Genomic DNA, 18,156 nt, shown 5'->3' on the forward strand with positions numbered 1-18,156 from the left:
ATACACAGTGCGATCTCAATCTTGCGAGTGGTGGTGGTGTGTATTCTTATGCCATCAAAAAAGCTCTCGTGTGGACACCTTGTCCTCAAGTGCGTTACTTTCCTTTGGACCTCTTGTTTTTCAGCACTCTGCACAAATTTGTGACCTTGATCCTCCAATCCATACCAACACATTAAGGTCGTGATAGGACAGAGATCAGCAGCCAATAACTCGCCAACCCAATCCATATGCCCGACATCTCTAGGCCATCCCCAAGCACAAAGCACATTGAGAGTTGAACTTGTGAGAACACCCAAGGGCCTTTAGATTCTTGGACCACCTTGCGCTTGGTCAACCGCCCTACACACCTCATACAACTTACCAGCATCCCTCGGGGTCGGCAACCCCTAACTAACGCATGCCACCATTATGGGTAACACTAGGTTACTTATGTAGGCACCAGGTCCTTATTAACAGTCCCAAGTGCTCCTGGTAAGGATGTCACAAAGATTGGATTGTTAATCCCCTCCATGCCCAATCCCCTCTATTCCTAGTAAGGATGTAACAATGATGGTGTAGCTGATGCACGCTACTCATTATGGGTGCTAATCCTCTCCATGGGGGAGTGCCAATCCCCTGATACTCCTAATAAGGATGTAACAATGATGACAAGTGGCTTTATTCATTTTCTCCCAGATCATTTGAGCATAGGTCCATTCTTGTGTTGAAAGCTCGTAAGTAGCCAAGTGTAGTGCATTCAATCTAGCAATAGATCTTGAACCTTGGCAGCTGTATGCATGCTGGCGGTTATCAATTCAGGCCGTTGATCAAACAGAAAATCGACCTATGTCCCCCTCCCCCCCTCTCTTAACAGCCCTAATCCCTCTCTCTCCTCGCAAGCAAGATCCTTTTATTGGTAAATTGAAAGAAACATCTGGCAAGACTGGGGATGGGGGGTGTGGTGGGGGTCAGCCACATTGTGGGTCGATAATGCCCAGAGATGCTACCCTTGCTGCAAGACAGAAAGGGTGGCGGCTATAGGTGCAACGAAAGGCAAAGTGCCTCTCCTGTATGGCGCAAGCTGCCCTGAATATTCTCCCAAAAGGCCACAGATAGAGATCTTGGTGGAGATGGAGCAAAGGTGAATTATGTTAGAGTGCTCGAAGTTAAGTAGGAGGGGATGTCACATGCACCAATCAATCGAGTGACATATGGACATAATCCTACAATTTAGAGGCAATTTTGGACCAATTTTGAGCAGCCTAAGTATGTGTATACTAGCTTGAAGGGTTGGGTGAATGCATTAAGTGGTTTTTATGATATTATTTGGCCTTACAAAAGGCTGGCTGACTAGAGTTAGATGGACAACAATTTCACCTATAAATAGAAGGGTTTGGTTTAGTAATTAGTATTCAGAGCTGGATATGCAAGCCTTTGCTTTTGATTAGCAGCCCCAACACATCAGGTTTCAGCCCTGTACAACATTTTTTTCCCTTGAGTTGAATCCGCATACAGTATCGATTTTCCCCACCCACAGGTTCATGGTATTACCCGCACGAAGGCTGTTTTTAAACTTGTGGCCATGGCCCAACACCAACGAGTGGTGAGTGGTATTGAAATCGGGACTTCCCCCGTCTGAGTTTTAAGCCAACACCACTGGGCTACTCAGCCGTTGGCAGCCCTGTACAGCATTTAAGTAGAAGTGCATAAGTAATATGTATTAGGAGTTTAATGCCAAGCATTCAAGAGTTCAAATCTAGTCCAGATCTGAACAATCATTGTAAATGCTTGTTCATTCAGTTAATATATATTAGATTAGGTGAATCTCTTCCCTTTTCTTTGTGTTGTTTCAGTACCGCCACGCAGTTTATCTTGGGAGTATGAGCAGTGGTCCAAGTGTCTGTTGATCCCATGCTCCTTGTAGTAGGAATTGAATTCACGTGATGTAAACTCTCCACCCTGATCTGTCCGAAACTTCTTCAGCTTCTTTCTTGTCTCATTCTCGACCAACTTATGCCATGATTTAAACTTTCCAAAAGATCTGCCTTATATCCCGAATAAAATACACCCACATCTTCCTACTAAAGTCTTCGATCAGTAACAAAAATAGGAAGAACCACCTAGTGTAGTGGTAGGCATCTTACCACAAAGATCAACATGTACAACTTACAAGCCTTAGCTTTGTTGTTGATCTCTTGTAGAAAGGGCTGTCGCTGCTGCTTGCCCATCGTACAAGCTTCACATGCATTTGACATCTCTGAAATAGCTGGTAGATGCACCACAATCCGAGACTTTTGCATCTCTTTCAAGACCACTAGTCTGATCAAAGTGAACCCTCTGGTCACGATCTGTTATGGCCGCAATACAGAGCAAATTTTGCTTGACATCTGGTTCGTAGAGGACATCTGACAACTTTTTAGTATCACCATTGGTTGACACAAAAGAAATGGTACCTAGTACCTATGCCTTTTGCTAGGCATTGATTAGTGTTAATTGCAGCACATAATCAGCATGCTTCCACTTAGGCATAAAGTTCATGCATCAACATGACTAGCATGACTTAGTTATCAGTTCACAACATCAAGATGTCACTATCAAGCATAGACTTTGAGTTCTGGTAGTGATACAAGGGATGAAAAAACCGAGTGGACCAGCCCACCTCACATCAGTATAATTTCGCATTCTGATGGAAACTGTATTTTTAACTACCTACATGATGTGTGAGATTCATCAAAGATGTTTGAGATTGATTGAAGACTTGCCTTAGTTCTCCCATGGGAAAGACCTAGTAGCTGTCATTCATAGATCTAGAAGCTACATTGAGGGGCAAGAACAACAACATGTTATATGAAGATGGAGTAGTTGCTTGAAGTGGCATGAACATCAGCATATTCTCCTTGGATCCATTGATGACGGTACCAGATGAATGAATCTGCGAATATTTGAAGATGTACAAGCTCTAGACGGCATGTGTGCAACGACACTTGCCCTTCTATTGCAAGATTAGGAGGGATGATCATGACACATGCATCCATCCTTAGATGCATGTGTTATGGCGACTTGAGGACATATGTAGGGTAGATGTTGGCTGATTAGGGAGACAGACCATTGTAAAACCTTGGTTGAAGGGAGTAGGTTATTGCATGGATTAGACAAGGTGCTGTAACATAGGTGCTTGTGGAAGCGTGTTTATGAATTGATTGTTTGTGATTAGCACCTAATTGGAAATTCTATAAGAGATTGTGTATCAGATGGGACACCAAGGTATACGTCTCCTCTCCATCTGAACCTCCCAAGAGATCAACCACTCTCGGGTTTCCTCCCTCAGATCACCTTTGCAATGCTCTGGATCTACTCCTTCAGATCGGTCTACCACGAGTCCGGGTAATCAAGGAGAATTCTGGTCAAAGTTGTCCAGCTAAGGCACATGCAAATCAAGAAGCTATGAAGAAATCTACTTCTCGCTACATACTTAAACAACTCTCCTTCCACCTATGGCTGCCTGTTGTGGGTGTGTATAGCCCATAGAACCCCTGACGAGGGAAAACGGCCCAGAGGTAAACACAAGCTATTCCACGAAATCTACTCAGATCAAGTCACTTCTCAAACGACTCTTGTTATAAATAGCTATTTCACATTGATTTACTAATAATAACCTTAGCTGCTTGTATTAGCCTACTTTCTCCTAATCCTAGGGCTCCCCTAACCTTGCCAGATTATGCCACTAATCTTGAGGATTAGCATTAGGTATGTATCCCCATCACCCCCCCCCCCCCCCCCCCCCCCCAGCGCCTGCTCTTTCCATCCCCCTTCCCACCCTCTTTTTTTCATTGCACCCTTAGCAGCCCCTGGACTAGCAAGAACACAGCCTCTGCCTCTTTTCATCAGCCCACATCAGCCCGGAAAATAGCAAAGCAAAGGCACCCTCCCATAGCAGGTGGAGTTTTGGTGACAATCACATAAGTTCGTGGCTTGGTAAGAATGTGAGAGCACACTTTTGTAGTGTTACTCTTGCCAATCTCATATCAAGTAAAGCAATGGCGTGTCGATCGAGTACTGTCTAATTTTCCATTTCTTTACTCAATTTGGTTTAAGCTAGACCTTCTGATACGCATTGGACTCTTGTGGAGGCATGCTAGGTGTCTTTTTTGGATCTACTCTTCAGTTTACTCTATTGTTTTGGTCCAGGTGCTTCATCTGCTATGGCTGCAAGAGGAGCTTGTTGGAATGCTTCCATCTTCCAGAAGGGTGGGAAAGCAGACTGGGAGGATGTGAAACAACATTATTTAAGAAAGGTAATTTAATTTTTTTTCAGATTGGGGGATGCTCAGCTTTGGGAAGTAAAAGACTACAACTGTTTGTGGCTCTACTATGTTCTGCAGTGCATTTTGTGGGACAATGATATCAAGAGCACAAAGCACACTTTGAAGCAAATGGTTATGCATCATTCTTGTTTGGAGTTCTCAGAGGGAAAAGCCTTAAACAAGTGCCAGAATCTGGCAGATTTGGCGTAAGTTCACAGCACAGCTTTTAGAGCTCTCTCAAGATTGATAGTGGATCCACTGGGTTTTATTTAAATCAGGTGAATGCTTGTTTGATAGAAAAACTGAAATTTTAAGTTGTGTTTTTATTTGTTGGGGAGGGGAGGGGAGGGAACGGTGTATGTGTGTTTGTACTCGTTTGATGACACAGTTTTTTAGAACATTTTTATCTTACCTAGGGTTTTGAAGGTCTTTTGCCTCTTCCTTCCCCCTTGCGACCAGCACTTTCTTCTTCTACTGCACCCCATCTTTTTTGCTCTAGAGCTAACCTTGGCCCCCCTTCAGCCCTCCCACTTTTCATCCTTCCCTTTGTCTTTCATTTTTTCCTCTTTCCCTCTTGGCACCACCTGAAAGCTACTTGCGGATTACAAAGACAAACTTAGGCTTATAAGAAGCTCTAACCTTAACAGTAGTGTTAGTAGAGGAAGTAAAAGAAAAGCTCGTCAAGAGAATGATCAAAGTAGTAAGTACAATGATTTCAATGATCATATTATAAAATACAAGAAAAACCTTGGACTGAGGATGAAAAAACTTGCGACACAATATACAAGAGGCTCAAGAGAGATAATGCCTAGGGAAGGCTCACAAACTAGAGAATGGACACAAAGGTGTGTGGTTCTCCTTGTGATGGTGCATATTCCCAAGCAGCTTTTGGCTGCCTTCCATGAAAAGGTATAAAACCCTAACTCTAAGCCTAAGTCTAGACCCAGCCCATTGCTGGACTGAATGACCAAAACAATGAGCAATGATTGCCTTTTATAGGCTTGAAATGACAAAGTGAACTGACCGATTGCTGGTCAGCCAACTCCTAGACAAGTTCCTCCAGATAATGCTGCCGACAGGTTTTTTTCCATCATTCTTTTATGCCAAGCTAGTGTCCATGGCTGAAGCAGTAAGTGTATAAGGGTGCACAGAAGTGTCATTTACAGTGTCATAAAACTGTCATCATAACTCTAAGCGTAAGTCTAGACCCAGCCCATTGCTGGACTGAATGACCAAAACGATGAGCAACGATTGCTGCTGGCCGACAACAACCTTGTCCACCACCAGTCAACTCCTTGCCATAGCAGCAACCCATGCTCCAGAAACTCATTCTAATATGTCTTTATCTTGTTGCCTCTTTAGGATTAGCCAATGCATGTCTTGCGCATGACACTACATCGATGACATTCTGGTTTTCTCTAAATGTCTTGGAGAGCACCTCATGCACTTGAAACTAGTCTACAATGAGCTTCAGAAGTGTGGATTTGTGATTTCTAAAACAAAGTTACATATCTTCCTTCAAAAGATTAATTTTTTGAAAGTAACAATCTATCTGGGACAAATTATGCTTTAAGAACATTAATACAAAAGATCTGCGATTTTCCTTAGAAGTTTCCATATATTAAAGTAATCCAAAGGTTTCTTGGATGTCTACATTTTGTTTCTTGGATCTACTCTCTTAACCTCTTCAAAGATCAGCAACCTCTTGATTGGCAAAACCGAATGGACAAGTAAATAGACAAAAGCAATCAAGAAAATTTATTAAAAAAAAACTGTCTTCCAAAAATGCGTCTTCCCACAGAAGGCCATCTTACTATATATTCTAATGTCTCCAACAAATATTGGAGTGACATTCTCACAGAAACAAAGGATAGAAAAGAGAAAATTCATAGATATACCACAGAAAGATTTCATGACGCTGAATTAAATTATCCCTCCATCTACAAAGAAATTATGTCTGCCAAGAAATGTTTTGAAGATTTCACATTGTTTGTCCTTTTGGTAGAATTTACATTAAAAACAGACCTTAACAATTTCATGGGCTTTCTTTTCTCGGAAAATGTATCCAAAATCAGCAACGGACTACTTTTCCAGTGGTGGGCGGGATGGTTTGCTTGCTAGAGGTTCAAGTATAAACATGTCAAAGGCACGGATAGTTGTATTGCCGACATGCTGACATGTGAAGGATCATTGGAATCATTATATGCACATTGTGTGAAACTTGATGTGACGTAACCATGTGATTTTTGTACATAATCCATGTGTCATAGTAAAGCCAAAACCGATGTAACATAACCCATGTGATTCTGATACATAATCCATGTGACATGGTACAATTAAAAAAATGATTGTAACATAACCCACATGACTCTAATATATAATCCATGTGACTTGGGTGAGTGGTTGCACCTTTTGTCAACCACAAGCTACAATAATGCTATCTACCGGACATGTCGATAGCATATACTTTACTCTGAAAGGTACACCTTTTGGACCACACTCATGTGCACATGAAGGTAGTGCACCTGTAAAGAATCTCTTTACAGCCAATATCCAACTCGAGCCTCGGGGCTGCAAGAACAGTTGTATCTTTTTGTACTATATAATATACTAAATACTCAACTCTTTCTCTCTCTCCTCTCTCTTCTGTTTACATTTTTGCATCAGCTTGTTCCAGGATGTGTTTAGGGCTGAAAGAAAACTCCCAGAGCTTCTGCATGTTACATGTAGGGAGCTACAAATTTTTGAACTATCTGAAGACTGAATCAATGCAACTTTGAAATTCTGAGGGTGTTCCCCCTCATTCTGCTTCACCTAATCCCACTTCATTGTTATCTTATTCAATGCATTGGGAGGCAAGAATTGGGCATAGAACCTCTCCTTGAACTCTTCCCATGATCTAACAGGATTCGGTGAGAGCTTCTTCGTGAGCCACCAATGGACAGAACAAGCTTACATGCCGGATCATGGATTTCTAAGTGAAATCGTCATCACTAAAAGCAATATCAAACTGGGCAATAAAATAAAGTACCTTTGATGCATCATATTTCCCATGATATGCATCAAATTTCACATATTTATCTCCAGCTTTGAAGTCACGAGACTTTGATGCATTAGTCTATCTCAACATGTTTTCCCGCATGTTTGTCCATTGGGACAGCCCCTATGACTAGCATCATTTTAGGAACAAGCATAGATACATGTGCCTCAACACACATTGGTGCATTTTCACCCATAGCTTCTCCCTCACGAGCACACTTGAAGGCATGAGTGGCATGAGAGATACACGGAATACCTGCAGCAGCAACAGAAAATTGCAGCCCATGTTGCATGTGTTGTGCATGCACATTTTCAGCCGGCAATGGCATTTGACATACATTTTGACCACTACCATAAACATTGCATCCTTCACAGGCTACATAGGGTAGTCTTGCATGGCGTGAAGTTGCCGATAGTTTCTCTCCAATAGTATGTGGATTCATACTCTTAGACATAAGTTCTTGTTCGGGCACTTGTGGGGATACCAAGGCATGTGGGATGGTTGCCTTTTCTGCATAGGCATCCTCGGTACAAGCCAAGTATGCACGTGTTGCATCCCTCGATTGAATGTGTAACTCTTTGAGCAATCATTGCCATTGCATGATCCATATAAGATTCAGCTTTCTTGGCCTTCAAACAATCATGTACCAATGGATTCTCACAGCGGTAGAGCTTCAATTCTTCTTGTTGTGCATAAAGAAGAGCCTATATATGAGTAAGTTCAGTCCTTAAGGCTATAGGCTCTTCTTTTTGCATTTTCTCTTTGCCACGGGACAGCTGACCCACATGTTCCTGTTCCCTAATGTGCACCACATGAGTTTGCTCATTCTGTATAGCATTGGAAGCATGCATTTTATTAGCTCTGCCTCTTGTGTAAGCATCTCCAACATTCACTGTATGATTGTCCATTGTGTTCTAAGTGTAAAGATAGCTAGTGTTCACGCGATCATCTTTCACGATAGAAGTGAAAGAGAACCGTATGCTCGGATACCAATGTAACTTGGTAGAACACAATGCTAATCAATACATTTAAATACACCAAGATTTAATGGACAACATGCTCAATACAAGACAATGATCCGGAACGGCTGGCTCCTCCCCCAAATAAAGTATATTGATCTTGGAAGAATCAAGTACATAGTGTCATGGGTATTTTTGACTAGATTTCCATACCAATGCATATGAATACAGTATTACAAACAATGTGTTGTCGGTGTAGACTTGCAGCTCACACTACCCTCTCAAGTGTCCATGTTCCCTACCATCTACTCTCTATTGTTCCACCAACACATAGTAGCAACAATTTGCAAGAGATTACGTAGGACAAGAGAACACTACACAGGGTATGTAATCATGGAGTCTGGTTTCTCCCTCTTGCTACTTGCTTCCATATTTGAGTACCAAAGCTTACCAATTGCATGTAGAGTCGATCATAGCGTAAGTCTTCGCAATGGAAGCGTTTGGAGTGTTGAAATCTTCGATTTATCGCGATCCTTCGCAACAAAAGTCTTGAACCTTGGGAAAGCTTCCCTATGGTTCAACTTGAGAAAGTAGGACTGAAATTAGGGTTTTCAGCAAAAAGACCAAAAATTACAGCAAAAATAAGAGCTGTTTTGCTGAATTTCAGTCATGGGAGTGTGTGGGAGAGTGAACACCATCCGGAAACACTAGCAAGCTTGGATATGGAGTCGGGAAGGAGACAGTGCAGAAAATACAGCCAAAGAGGCCTCATGAAGGGGGTGCCTACTTCTAGAGAGAGAGGGAAGAGAGATATGGTGAGGTGTCCACTCTAGGTGTCAAGTATAGAGGACAAGTGTCTTATGGTGAGTTGTCCACTCTAGGTGTCAAGTATAGAGGACAAGTGTCTTATGGTGCAAGCTAGAATGGACACATGGCTGGTTGCTCCCTTTGTACAAAGGGGATAAGGTCTAGGCGGTGGGCATTGGGTTTTGGGCATCGGTGTGTGCGAACACACGGCTGGTCATAACTTATAAGTGAGAACTCTTGCCAAATACCCCAAACAGTCTCTGCTGGTGGCTCCAGTCTCCCCTCAAAGGCCCTGAAACACCAGGCTCTCCAGGTGAACCATATGGTGAGGCTCAAAGGAGCTCCCATCGTAGATCCCTCTCCTGTGTCCAGCCGGCGGACGAGAAATCCGGTGAAGGAACCAGGCGAGGCTGGCCCCTAATGAATCGGATGTACTGGTTGTCCTGCTCCGTCTCATAGCCCATAGCAGGCCCTGACGAAGTCGACCAAGTAGCGGCACCCCACGTATACATACCCTCTAGAGAGAGGGGGGCCAGAATGCGCAGCATCCGCAGCCAAATCTGTTGCGCCTGGGGACAGTCCCATAGGCAATGTCTCTGTCTCTCCATAGGGTGGCCGCATCGGACGCAGGCCGCCGGAAGACCGCTGTAGACAAGCTAGGTGCCAACTGCAGAGCCCCTATGGGCGACCAGCCACTGGAAGGTCGAGATCCTGCGTGCCTGTCGACTAGCCCAGAGCCTGGTCCAAAAATCCTCCAGGAACTCCTGTGAGAGTCCCTGTAGCCACCAATGCTCCGATGCAGCTGGAGAGACCATCCTCCTCGCCGTCAAAATATGTCGTCCCAACCGAACAGTACACTGGAAAAAGGTGATCTTTGTGGCCTCGGGGGATGCATAAGGATCATGCCACTCGTACTCGCCAGGGTCCCACTAGAGCCGGGCCAAAGGGCGCGCTGCATAAGCCCATATGCGCCAATCAGAGTCCACATCTGCAGGGTTTGGGTCATGCCACTTCCGAGAAGCGGCGGCCACTACCCGTATCCTCTGAAAAATGCACTCTGCAACCAAAGGCGACTCCACCTCCACTCTCTGAAGTCTGCCCTCATCTTGGATCTCATTGTAGAGGCATCTACCATCCTCAGTGCAAGCTTTGACAGCAATCAGGATCTCCAACTGTGTAAAGGCTCCCATCCACCGTGGGGCCACTGGCTCGAGAGGCGTGAACCACTCCTCTGTGAGTGCCTCCTGAATGTCATCCCTCATAATCAGTCCCCCTTTGAAGTGACTCAACCTCTCCACCTGGATCTTCTCTGGGAGACTGCAGAAGGCTTGCCAAGCTCCAAAACTACGTGCTGGGCCTGCCGCCAATGGTCCCCAGGCTAGACGAGGCCGAGAACCCAGCATATTACGCTGCTCTGTGCGAACCGCTAGGCTCCAGATGAGCGGCTGTCTGGCCCGCCCCTCATCACAAGAAGGAGGTCTCTAAGAGAGTCCCGGTCTCAGCAACTCCCTAGCTCGCAGGATGCTCAAGGCAAATCTGTCCTCCCATCCTCTACTGAGGCCTGTCCTCCTCATCTCTATGAAGATCCATCGTATCTCCGGTGCCCAAGTGCCCCCTGCTGGAGGAGCCCGAGCTTGCAGCCGCTGCAAAAGAAGCTCTTTCCAAGGCTCAGCGCCTGGAAGCAGCCCCCGAACAATAAGCTTCCCCAATAAGGCTCTACTCTGATCAACTGGATCTATAATGTCCAAACCCCCCTGGGCCAGCGGAAGTGTAATAACTGCCCAAGCGACCTTAGCCCGGGCTGACTGACCGTCCCGCCCAGACCAAAGAAAGTTCCTGATCAGCCTCTGTACCTGGCTGATGCAAGAGCTTGAGAAGATCCAGCAAGACGTGATGTACCACATGGTCGCTAAAAGCACCTGATTCGCCACCACCACCCTCCCAGCCAAGGATAGCCGAGCTGTACTCCAATACAAAAGCTTCCTCCGAATGCTCAGAAGAAGCAGGGCAACCTGTTGCTCAGGTGACAAATCTAGTCCAATTTGGCATCCCAAATACCGCACTGCTGTGCCAGGGGGAATCCATCGAAAGCCCGGGTCTGGGCTCCATGCCGGAGTGGGAGCGCTACTGATTCAAAAGGCCACTGTCTTGCGCCAATTGATCAATGCTCCCGAGGCTGCGCTAAAAACCTGAAGCGACTGCTCTGCCCTTTGGAGATTGGCCTCCTAGCCATGCAAAAATAAACCCGTGTCATCAGCAAACTCAGCATCGAGCAGGTCCCCCCCCCGGACTGGGAGCTGGAGTCCTCTAAAACCAACCTCCTCTGCGGTCAGATACATGCTCATAGCCTCAGCAAAGAAGAGAAAAAGAAACGGGGCGAGAGGACACCCCTGACGGACTGATCTGGTCAACTCAAAACTCGGCCCCCGTCCGCTTGCCATCAGTACCTGGCTACGAGCTGTGGAATATAGAGCCGCCACTCCTCGAATCCAAACTGGCTCAAAGCCCAGGCGAAGCATCGTGCCCTCTAAGAAACTCCAATCGACTTAATCGTATGCCTTCTCAAAATCAAGAAGCATCACGACCAGGTCCTCACCGAGAAATCTAGCTCGGGCCGTCGCCTCCCAGAAGGTGAAAATGTTGTCAAGGATACTACGCTCCTTGACGAATCCTGTCTGGGTAGCATGAATCAACTCCCCCAGGAAGGGCTGGATCCTCAAACTCAAGGCCTTTGCTAAGACCTTGTAGACAGTATTGAGGATCGTAATAGGTCTCCAATGCCAAATATCATCTGATACTCCCTCCCCCTTGGGGATAAGAAAGATCAAGCCCTCTGAAAAGCTCTGTGGCATCACCCCAGTGTCCAAAACATACTGAAAGCCCCTGCGGAGGCCTGGCCCCAAAAGGTCCCAATAGCGCATAAAAAAGGCAGTGCTCTGGCTATCATGCCATATCCTCTCAATGTCCTCAGCGAGACTAGGATCTGTAAGTATCCTATCTGGGATCCTCAACTGCAAGCTGGTCTCCCGTGTCCTCTCCTCAAGTGTCAAAATGACTGGCGCATGGTCTGAAAAAGAGGTGCCAGCGAGAATGCCAACGGAGCTCCCTCGCTCCCCTAACCTGTCGCCCACATAGAAGCAATCAATCCGTGATAGATTAGTCCCTCCTTGCCGGCGATCCGACCGAGAGAAACTAAGACTATCCTGAGAGCGGGAGAAAGCCTCTTGCTGCCATGCATCAGTGATCCTCAGTGTCATGCAAAATCGCTCCCAAGCTGCAAGCTCCGTGCCGTGCACTGTAACATGACTGCCTCCCACCCTATCGGCCGGGTCCTCAAGCATGTTGAGACACACCAATGTGCGGCCTCTGGCAATGCATCCGTAACCTGAGTCCAAAACTCTGCTCTGGCACTAGCATGGTTGGGCGCATAGACATTGAGCACACCAAAGAGTGCATCATGCATCCTCAGAATGACATACTGTGCTCTACCAAGCACAATGATCCCACGATCCACAATGGCCTGCCGCCATACATCCGCAATGACCATACATACTCCTCCCTGCCCACCCAAGGGGCCAAACCCTGCAGACCAAAAGGTGTCCCATCTACCAGGCATCACCGAACCGTATCTCCGGATCTTGCTCTCACCCAAATGGTGCTCCTCCATCATCAAAATGTCAATACTGCCCCCAACCAGGCATCTCTGAAGCTCCTACCTCAAGCAACCACGGTAACGTATATAGTGTGCGTTGCCAAGGCCCTGTACATTCCATGAGATGATCCTCATGGATGACCTGCTGAGACGGCGGGCCCTCGCAAGTGGCTTGGATGGAGAATAGTCCCCATCCGAGCGGCTACGAATCTGCCCACCCGGTGTGCTGCAAGAATCTCGGACCAGGCGCCAGTGGCTGTGTCCCATGGCAACTGCCTCCCGCTCAGACAGAGCAACCTCGTGTATGCATACATATCCAGGGTCGCGTGCTAAGTCTGCCACTATGCGAACCACCAAATGTCGAATCCCGGAGGCATCAACACTCCCAGGATCAAAGAAAAAATGAGCCAACTCCCATAGTCGGCCTATCACATCTGTCACCTCCAGATCGCTCACATGGTGGGAAAACTCAACTGCCTGAGTCTTCAAAGTGCTAAGAGCGAGATCCATAGTCCACTCCCGGTCGCTAGGGCCACAGAGAGGGAATGAGAAGGCCACCACTAAATCAAGTGCCTCCTCCCCTCGGGCCGGAGGCATCACTACATGCACTCTGATGGGTGCTGGCTCATGTGGGCCCTCCGCTCCAAAAAGCCGTGTGAAGGAATAATCAAAAGCCTCCGAGCGCTGTCTAGTGTCAAGACGACTCAGCCGACTACAGATAGAGGATATCCGTGAAGCCCGAATCGGCATGGTCAGTCTCCTCTGCGGTGCTCGAGCAAGGTCGGTGCTCAGTGTCCGCCGGATTGCAGGTGAGCGCTAGGGAACTGCCAGGGCCTCCCGGGGAGCTGAGGCGAGTGGGGGGGGGGGGGGGGGGGAGGAGGAGCCGCTGCCAAAACCGGAGCGGGGACGGGAGGAGGCGAAGGTGGAAGCGGGGCGGGAGGGGGGGTGGGGGCGAAGGAGGGGGTGCTGGCATCTCCTGGTCCTCAGTCGGCGCTGGGGTCTCCTCCTGTAGGGGAGCAAAGCTGTTCCTCACGGGAACCCAGTGATGCTGAGCCTGTGGGGCTGTTGGTGCATCGGTCTCTGGGCGTGCTGCTGGGGCTGTCTCCCTCGACGGCGCCCCTGACCAGGCTGCCACTCCGAGGTCTCTGTGGGTTGAGCAGGTGTCCCGGAGGGTGCTTGCTGAGCCACATCTGTGGGCGGGCCATCGGGGGCCTGCTGCTGCGGTGAAGGTCTGGGTGTCCTGCGAGGGCAGGCCTTGGCCAGGTGGCCGACCTGCCTGCAAATAAAGCACTGGTTCGGGAGCCCCAAGAACTCCACTCTCTGATCAATCCATCCCCCCCTATCCTAGGTAGCTGAATGACCTTCGGAAGGGAGGAGATGTCAGGAACCAAAACTCTGACTGAGGGTAGTCCAGCTGCTCTGGCCACCACTGAAGTTGCTGTGGGGCCAGCCTCAAGCACCGAACCCACCAATGCTCCTAGCCTAGAAAGGAGTGGGAGGTACTCACGGCGGAGCCCAGGGAAGCAAACTATAACATGGAAAAGGCGCTCTCCCTGCTCGGCCGCTACTGGGTCAAAGCCATGCTGCCAAGGTTTGAAGAATGCCCGAGCGCCCCTGATGTCAAGGGGACTCATGGCAAGGACCCTTGGCCACGCTCTGGGCTGTCTCGAACTCGATCTGGTAGTGTCCACGGTCCAGTAGCTGAACGTCCAGGATCTTGCCCACATCTGCAAGAAGGCGGGCCTGGAGAAGATCCTGGATCTCCCCTCTGCTGGGGCGAGTGCCGACTATACGGCAGATGGTGGAATGTGCCTGGGAGGCGTTCCACCTCTGCAGCGAGGCTCGCTTCCTCTTCTGGCGAAAGAGAAAGCCTGATGGGGGTATCCTCAGGGGCGGGCGAGGGGGCTGCGGGAGAGTCCCTCTGAGGTGGGGCGGGAGGAGCCTCCATCAGAGTCTGAAGCTATGTCAAAGGCGGAGCGAATGCGGAGAGTCCTGCAAGAACCGAGCTGCACACAAAGGGCGGAGGGGGAAGGCGGAAGGCAAAAAAAACCCAAGGAGACGAAAAAAAAAACACAGAAAGAAGGGGAGGGGGGATAAGGCGGCGAGGACAGAAAAAAAACCCGGGGGGGGGGGGGGGGCAGAAGCAGCATGCAGAGGGGGGGGGTGGGGGGGGAGAGAGGGCGACGGCTGGCGGAGGGGGGGCGGGGCACTGATGAAGGGAGGGGGGCGCGAAGGCGAGGAGCAGGGGGTGGGCGCGCTGGGGCGCACAAGAAAGCCAAGCGGAGGGGGGGGGAGCTTGCGTGAGGGCAGGTGGGGGGGGGGGGAGCAGACGCGTGGGCGAGAAGGGGGGGAGTGTGCGCAGGCAGCAGCGCGAGCGGGGGGGAGCGTGAGAGCTTCAAACAGCATGCAATTTCAATTGCAAGCAAGCACATAAAGATGCTATGCAATGCAGCATTGGTATGGACAATCCCCGTTCATGAAACTATACCAAAATAGACGTGCTCCAAGCAATTACACAAGGTACCAGACCCAACGGAACACCAATGCTCCAGGCATTTCCGGACATGTACACACAGGCAGAAGTCCCAACGGAAAGCCAAGTCCACAGAATCACATAAGTGGCATCGATCCCCCGCATATGCAACTGCCATGGATGTCAGTCCAATGTACATACATAATGAGAAACACGGGAGGACCGCAAATGGTGACAGGATCACAGCTCTGTGTCGATGGTCTCACTGACTTAGCCTCTGTTGGTTTCTTAAGAGATGTACAGTTCAGTGAACAACTTAAGCCACCTTCACTTAGTGCATTGAGTTCTCAATACTTCCAAGACTGTTTGCACGCTGATAGCTGGGCCGTTTGGCAAAACACTACCCTTAGCCTTGGAGCTCGGCTGGATGTTGGTTGGCAGGCGACGAAGTTGTCGCAGATCTAGAGGACGCCACTCTCCTTGGTTTGCATGCCCTGCAAAACAGTTAGGAGTCTTTATTCTAAGATAAAGGCAAGGAGGGTACAAGATGGGAATCCTGGCCCATAACAATTTATCATCCCCACCACCACTTTGGATGACTTACACAGAAGAAAGGTTCCCCACATTGGATGTCTTACACAAAAATAATTAACATGTTTTTTAATGAGTCTTATGCTTTCTAGAATGTAGAAAAAGGGTCATTTACAAGCCAGAAACTTTGTATGTGGATCTTTTATTTTTCATTCCTAAGAGTTGCTGAATTTGCGGATTTAAGGACATCTCATGTTTGCAGATCTTACATTACAATCTGTTGCTTCCAGGGACCTGTATGAAGAAAGAGCGTTTTACGATCTTGTTCAACAAAAGCGAGAAGTTGTGGAGGACTTGTATGGTGGGGATGCTGTACCGTGTGCTCCTTACAGATGTATGATATCTCATGGAGTTGCGACTTTTGTGATGGGCATGTGTGTTTTTTTTGTAACTAGCCTTTAAACTTCACTAGTATATGCAAAGCATGCAGGTGGTGTGAATACTAAGGTATGTTAACACTGGGAGCCACTGGGCAAGGTAGGGTTGAGTTCATGTTTTGTCATAGCTATGGTTTTAAATGTTCACTATGTCTGTCCCAGTCATGTGGTCCAGCTGGTAAGGGGTTCTCTCTTCTTGACTAGTGCCTGGGTTCTATCCCTGCTGGCTGCAGCTGGGGGCGTGATGTTTGACTATAGCTAAATACATAAATCACTCTCTCAAGGAAAAAGAAAGTTCAGTGTGCGCACTTAGAAATGTACATATGTAGCTAATCTCATGTTCATTTCTGGATTTTGCAGCTAGCAAAGCCGTCGCCTCTGACTGGTCATGGGAAAACGTGTGAAAAGAAAACTGTGTTTTGTCACCCTCTCAAATCGGGCTGAGACATTTTACTTTGTCTGTGTGCGCGCACAGAAGGCAAGGACAAGGGAAGACGCAAGGGAAAAGATATCATCTGTTTCAGCCACCATATTATCGAAATGAACTCAACAAAACAGCCTCTGCACTTTTTGTCATTTTTGCAGTGACTTGCATTGAGAACATTCTTTGAAAAAAGAAAAGAATTTACACTTTGTACTATCATGATAGGCTGGCATTAAGCAATGCCTATGTTTGTATCATCATCATTATCATTAAAGAATGAAAGGTCCATTCTAACTTTGATGGTGTCATAATTTTGCTTGCATAAATGCTGCATGTTCAGTGTTTTCTCTTAAATTCATCTTTTAATGCTTTGTTGTGAGCTAAAAGCAACTAAGTCTGTTGTTGATTATGTGATTTAAGTTGGCGGTGGCTGCCCAAGTGGCTATTGGACACTATGCTGCCCATAAGGGGGGATGAGTTCGAACCTGGAATCTAAGAAGTTTTTTTTGGATGTTCAACACAGATCCGCAAGACAGCATGAAGTGAGCTGAAGCTTCCTTTACAACCCAACCCAACCCAACACCCCCCCACCCCCCCCACCTGCCTTTGCCTGCCCTCCCGCCTCCGCCCCAGCTCAAAACCTGCCTGCTGCGCCTTCCTGCCTCCAGCGCACCCCCTGCCCTCTGCCTCCAGCGCACCCCTGTCTGCCCTCCTTCCAGCTTGTTGGTCCGGCCCTGTAGTCTGTTCCTCATGTAATTTCTCTTCCATGCCTCCGAGGAGAGCCTAATTTGCAGAGTCGAGTAGTCAAGTCTCCTTGGACAGTGCTTCATTTGCCATTAGATGGGGCATCTTGCTAGAGCATTCCCCCTGCCATCAGTCCAGGCAAGCACCACCAGCATCCCCTCCCCACCACAGCTCCTCATCTGGGAATGGGGAAATGTAGTAGGAGGATACAATTTTGTCAGAGAACCATATTGAGCATTTATCTCAGCAGCCTCTGGATGGGGATGTGCCACCCCCTGCCATGTCTCAGGCACTCGTCCCCGCTTTCTGGCAACCGTTACCTCGTCATGATCCTCTTCCTGATGTTCAGATACCTAGGGTTCTTTTGGCTCTGTGGTACCCTTGGTGGACCTGCCCCCCTCAGCCACTCAGGCGTCCCCCTCTTGCTCCATCCTTATACCCCCCCCCCCCCCCCCCCCCCCCCCCCCCCCCAACCAAAATCTGCCTCTCCTGAGCATGCCTGTCGTCTACTGCCCATGCTCGATCCGGAGAGGAAATAGCAGACTAGCACGTTCATTGCTTGATTCACCATTTTACTGAGCCTATTGAGATGACCATTGCTACCTCTCCAGTGCGTGCTCTGCACCTAGAGTGGCTAGGCGGCATTGCAGAAGCCGGTGTTTTTGAGGAGACAGTGGCTTTCATCTGCACCTGGGTGGTTCTACATCACTCCAAACCTTCTACCCCAGAGAGGCACGATGATCTTCTCTTCCCCCTGAGCGCGGCTCCGGGGACGGTATGGAGCCCGTAGTCCTTGTCTGCCATCA

At 48.1% G+C, this 18,156-nt stretch overlaps 1 protein-coding gene across 5 annotated transcripts in view; it reads left to right on the top strand.

Annotated features, from left to right (window-relative positions):
* The window catches only part of LOC147639996 (Aldolase-type TIM barrel family protein), a 47,253-nt gene extending 30,450 nt beyond the window's left edge, over positions 1–16,803 (top strand). For 2 of the 5 annotated variants that reach the window (XM_086776079.1, XM_086776112.1), the window contains exons 7-10: positions 4,168–4,274; positions 4,362–4,489; positions 16,036–16,139; positions 16,543–16,803. In XM_086776079.1, the coding sequence (XP_086632205.1) occupies positions 4,168–4,274; positions 4,362–4,489; positions 16,036–16,139; positions 16,543–16,586 (383 nt within the window). In that variant the 3' untranslated portion in view covers positions 16,587–16,803. Of the gene's footprint in view, positions 1–4,167; positions 4,275–4,361; positions 4,562–16,035; positions 16,180–16,542 lie in introns of all 5 variants that reach the window. The other 3 variants (XM_086776086.1, XM_086776094.1, XM_086776103.1) reach the window with 3 other exon arrangements.
* The last annotated feature ends 1,353 nt before the right edge of the window (positions 16,804–18,156 follow it).

The sequence above is a fragment of the Cibotium barometz genome, chromosome 3, assembly GCF_041138505.1.
Source record: "Cibotium barometz isolate CiBa-2024 chromosome 3, ASM4113850v1, whole genome shotgun sequence".
Lineage (NCBI taxonomy): Eukaryota > Viridiplantae > Streptophyta > Polypodiopsida > Cyatheales > Cibotiaceae > Cibotium > Cibotium barometz.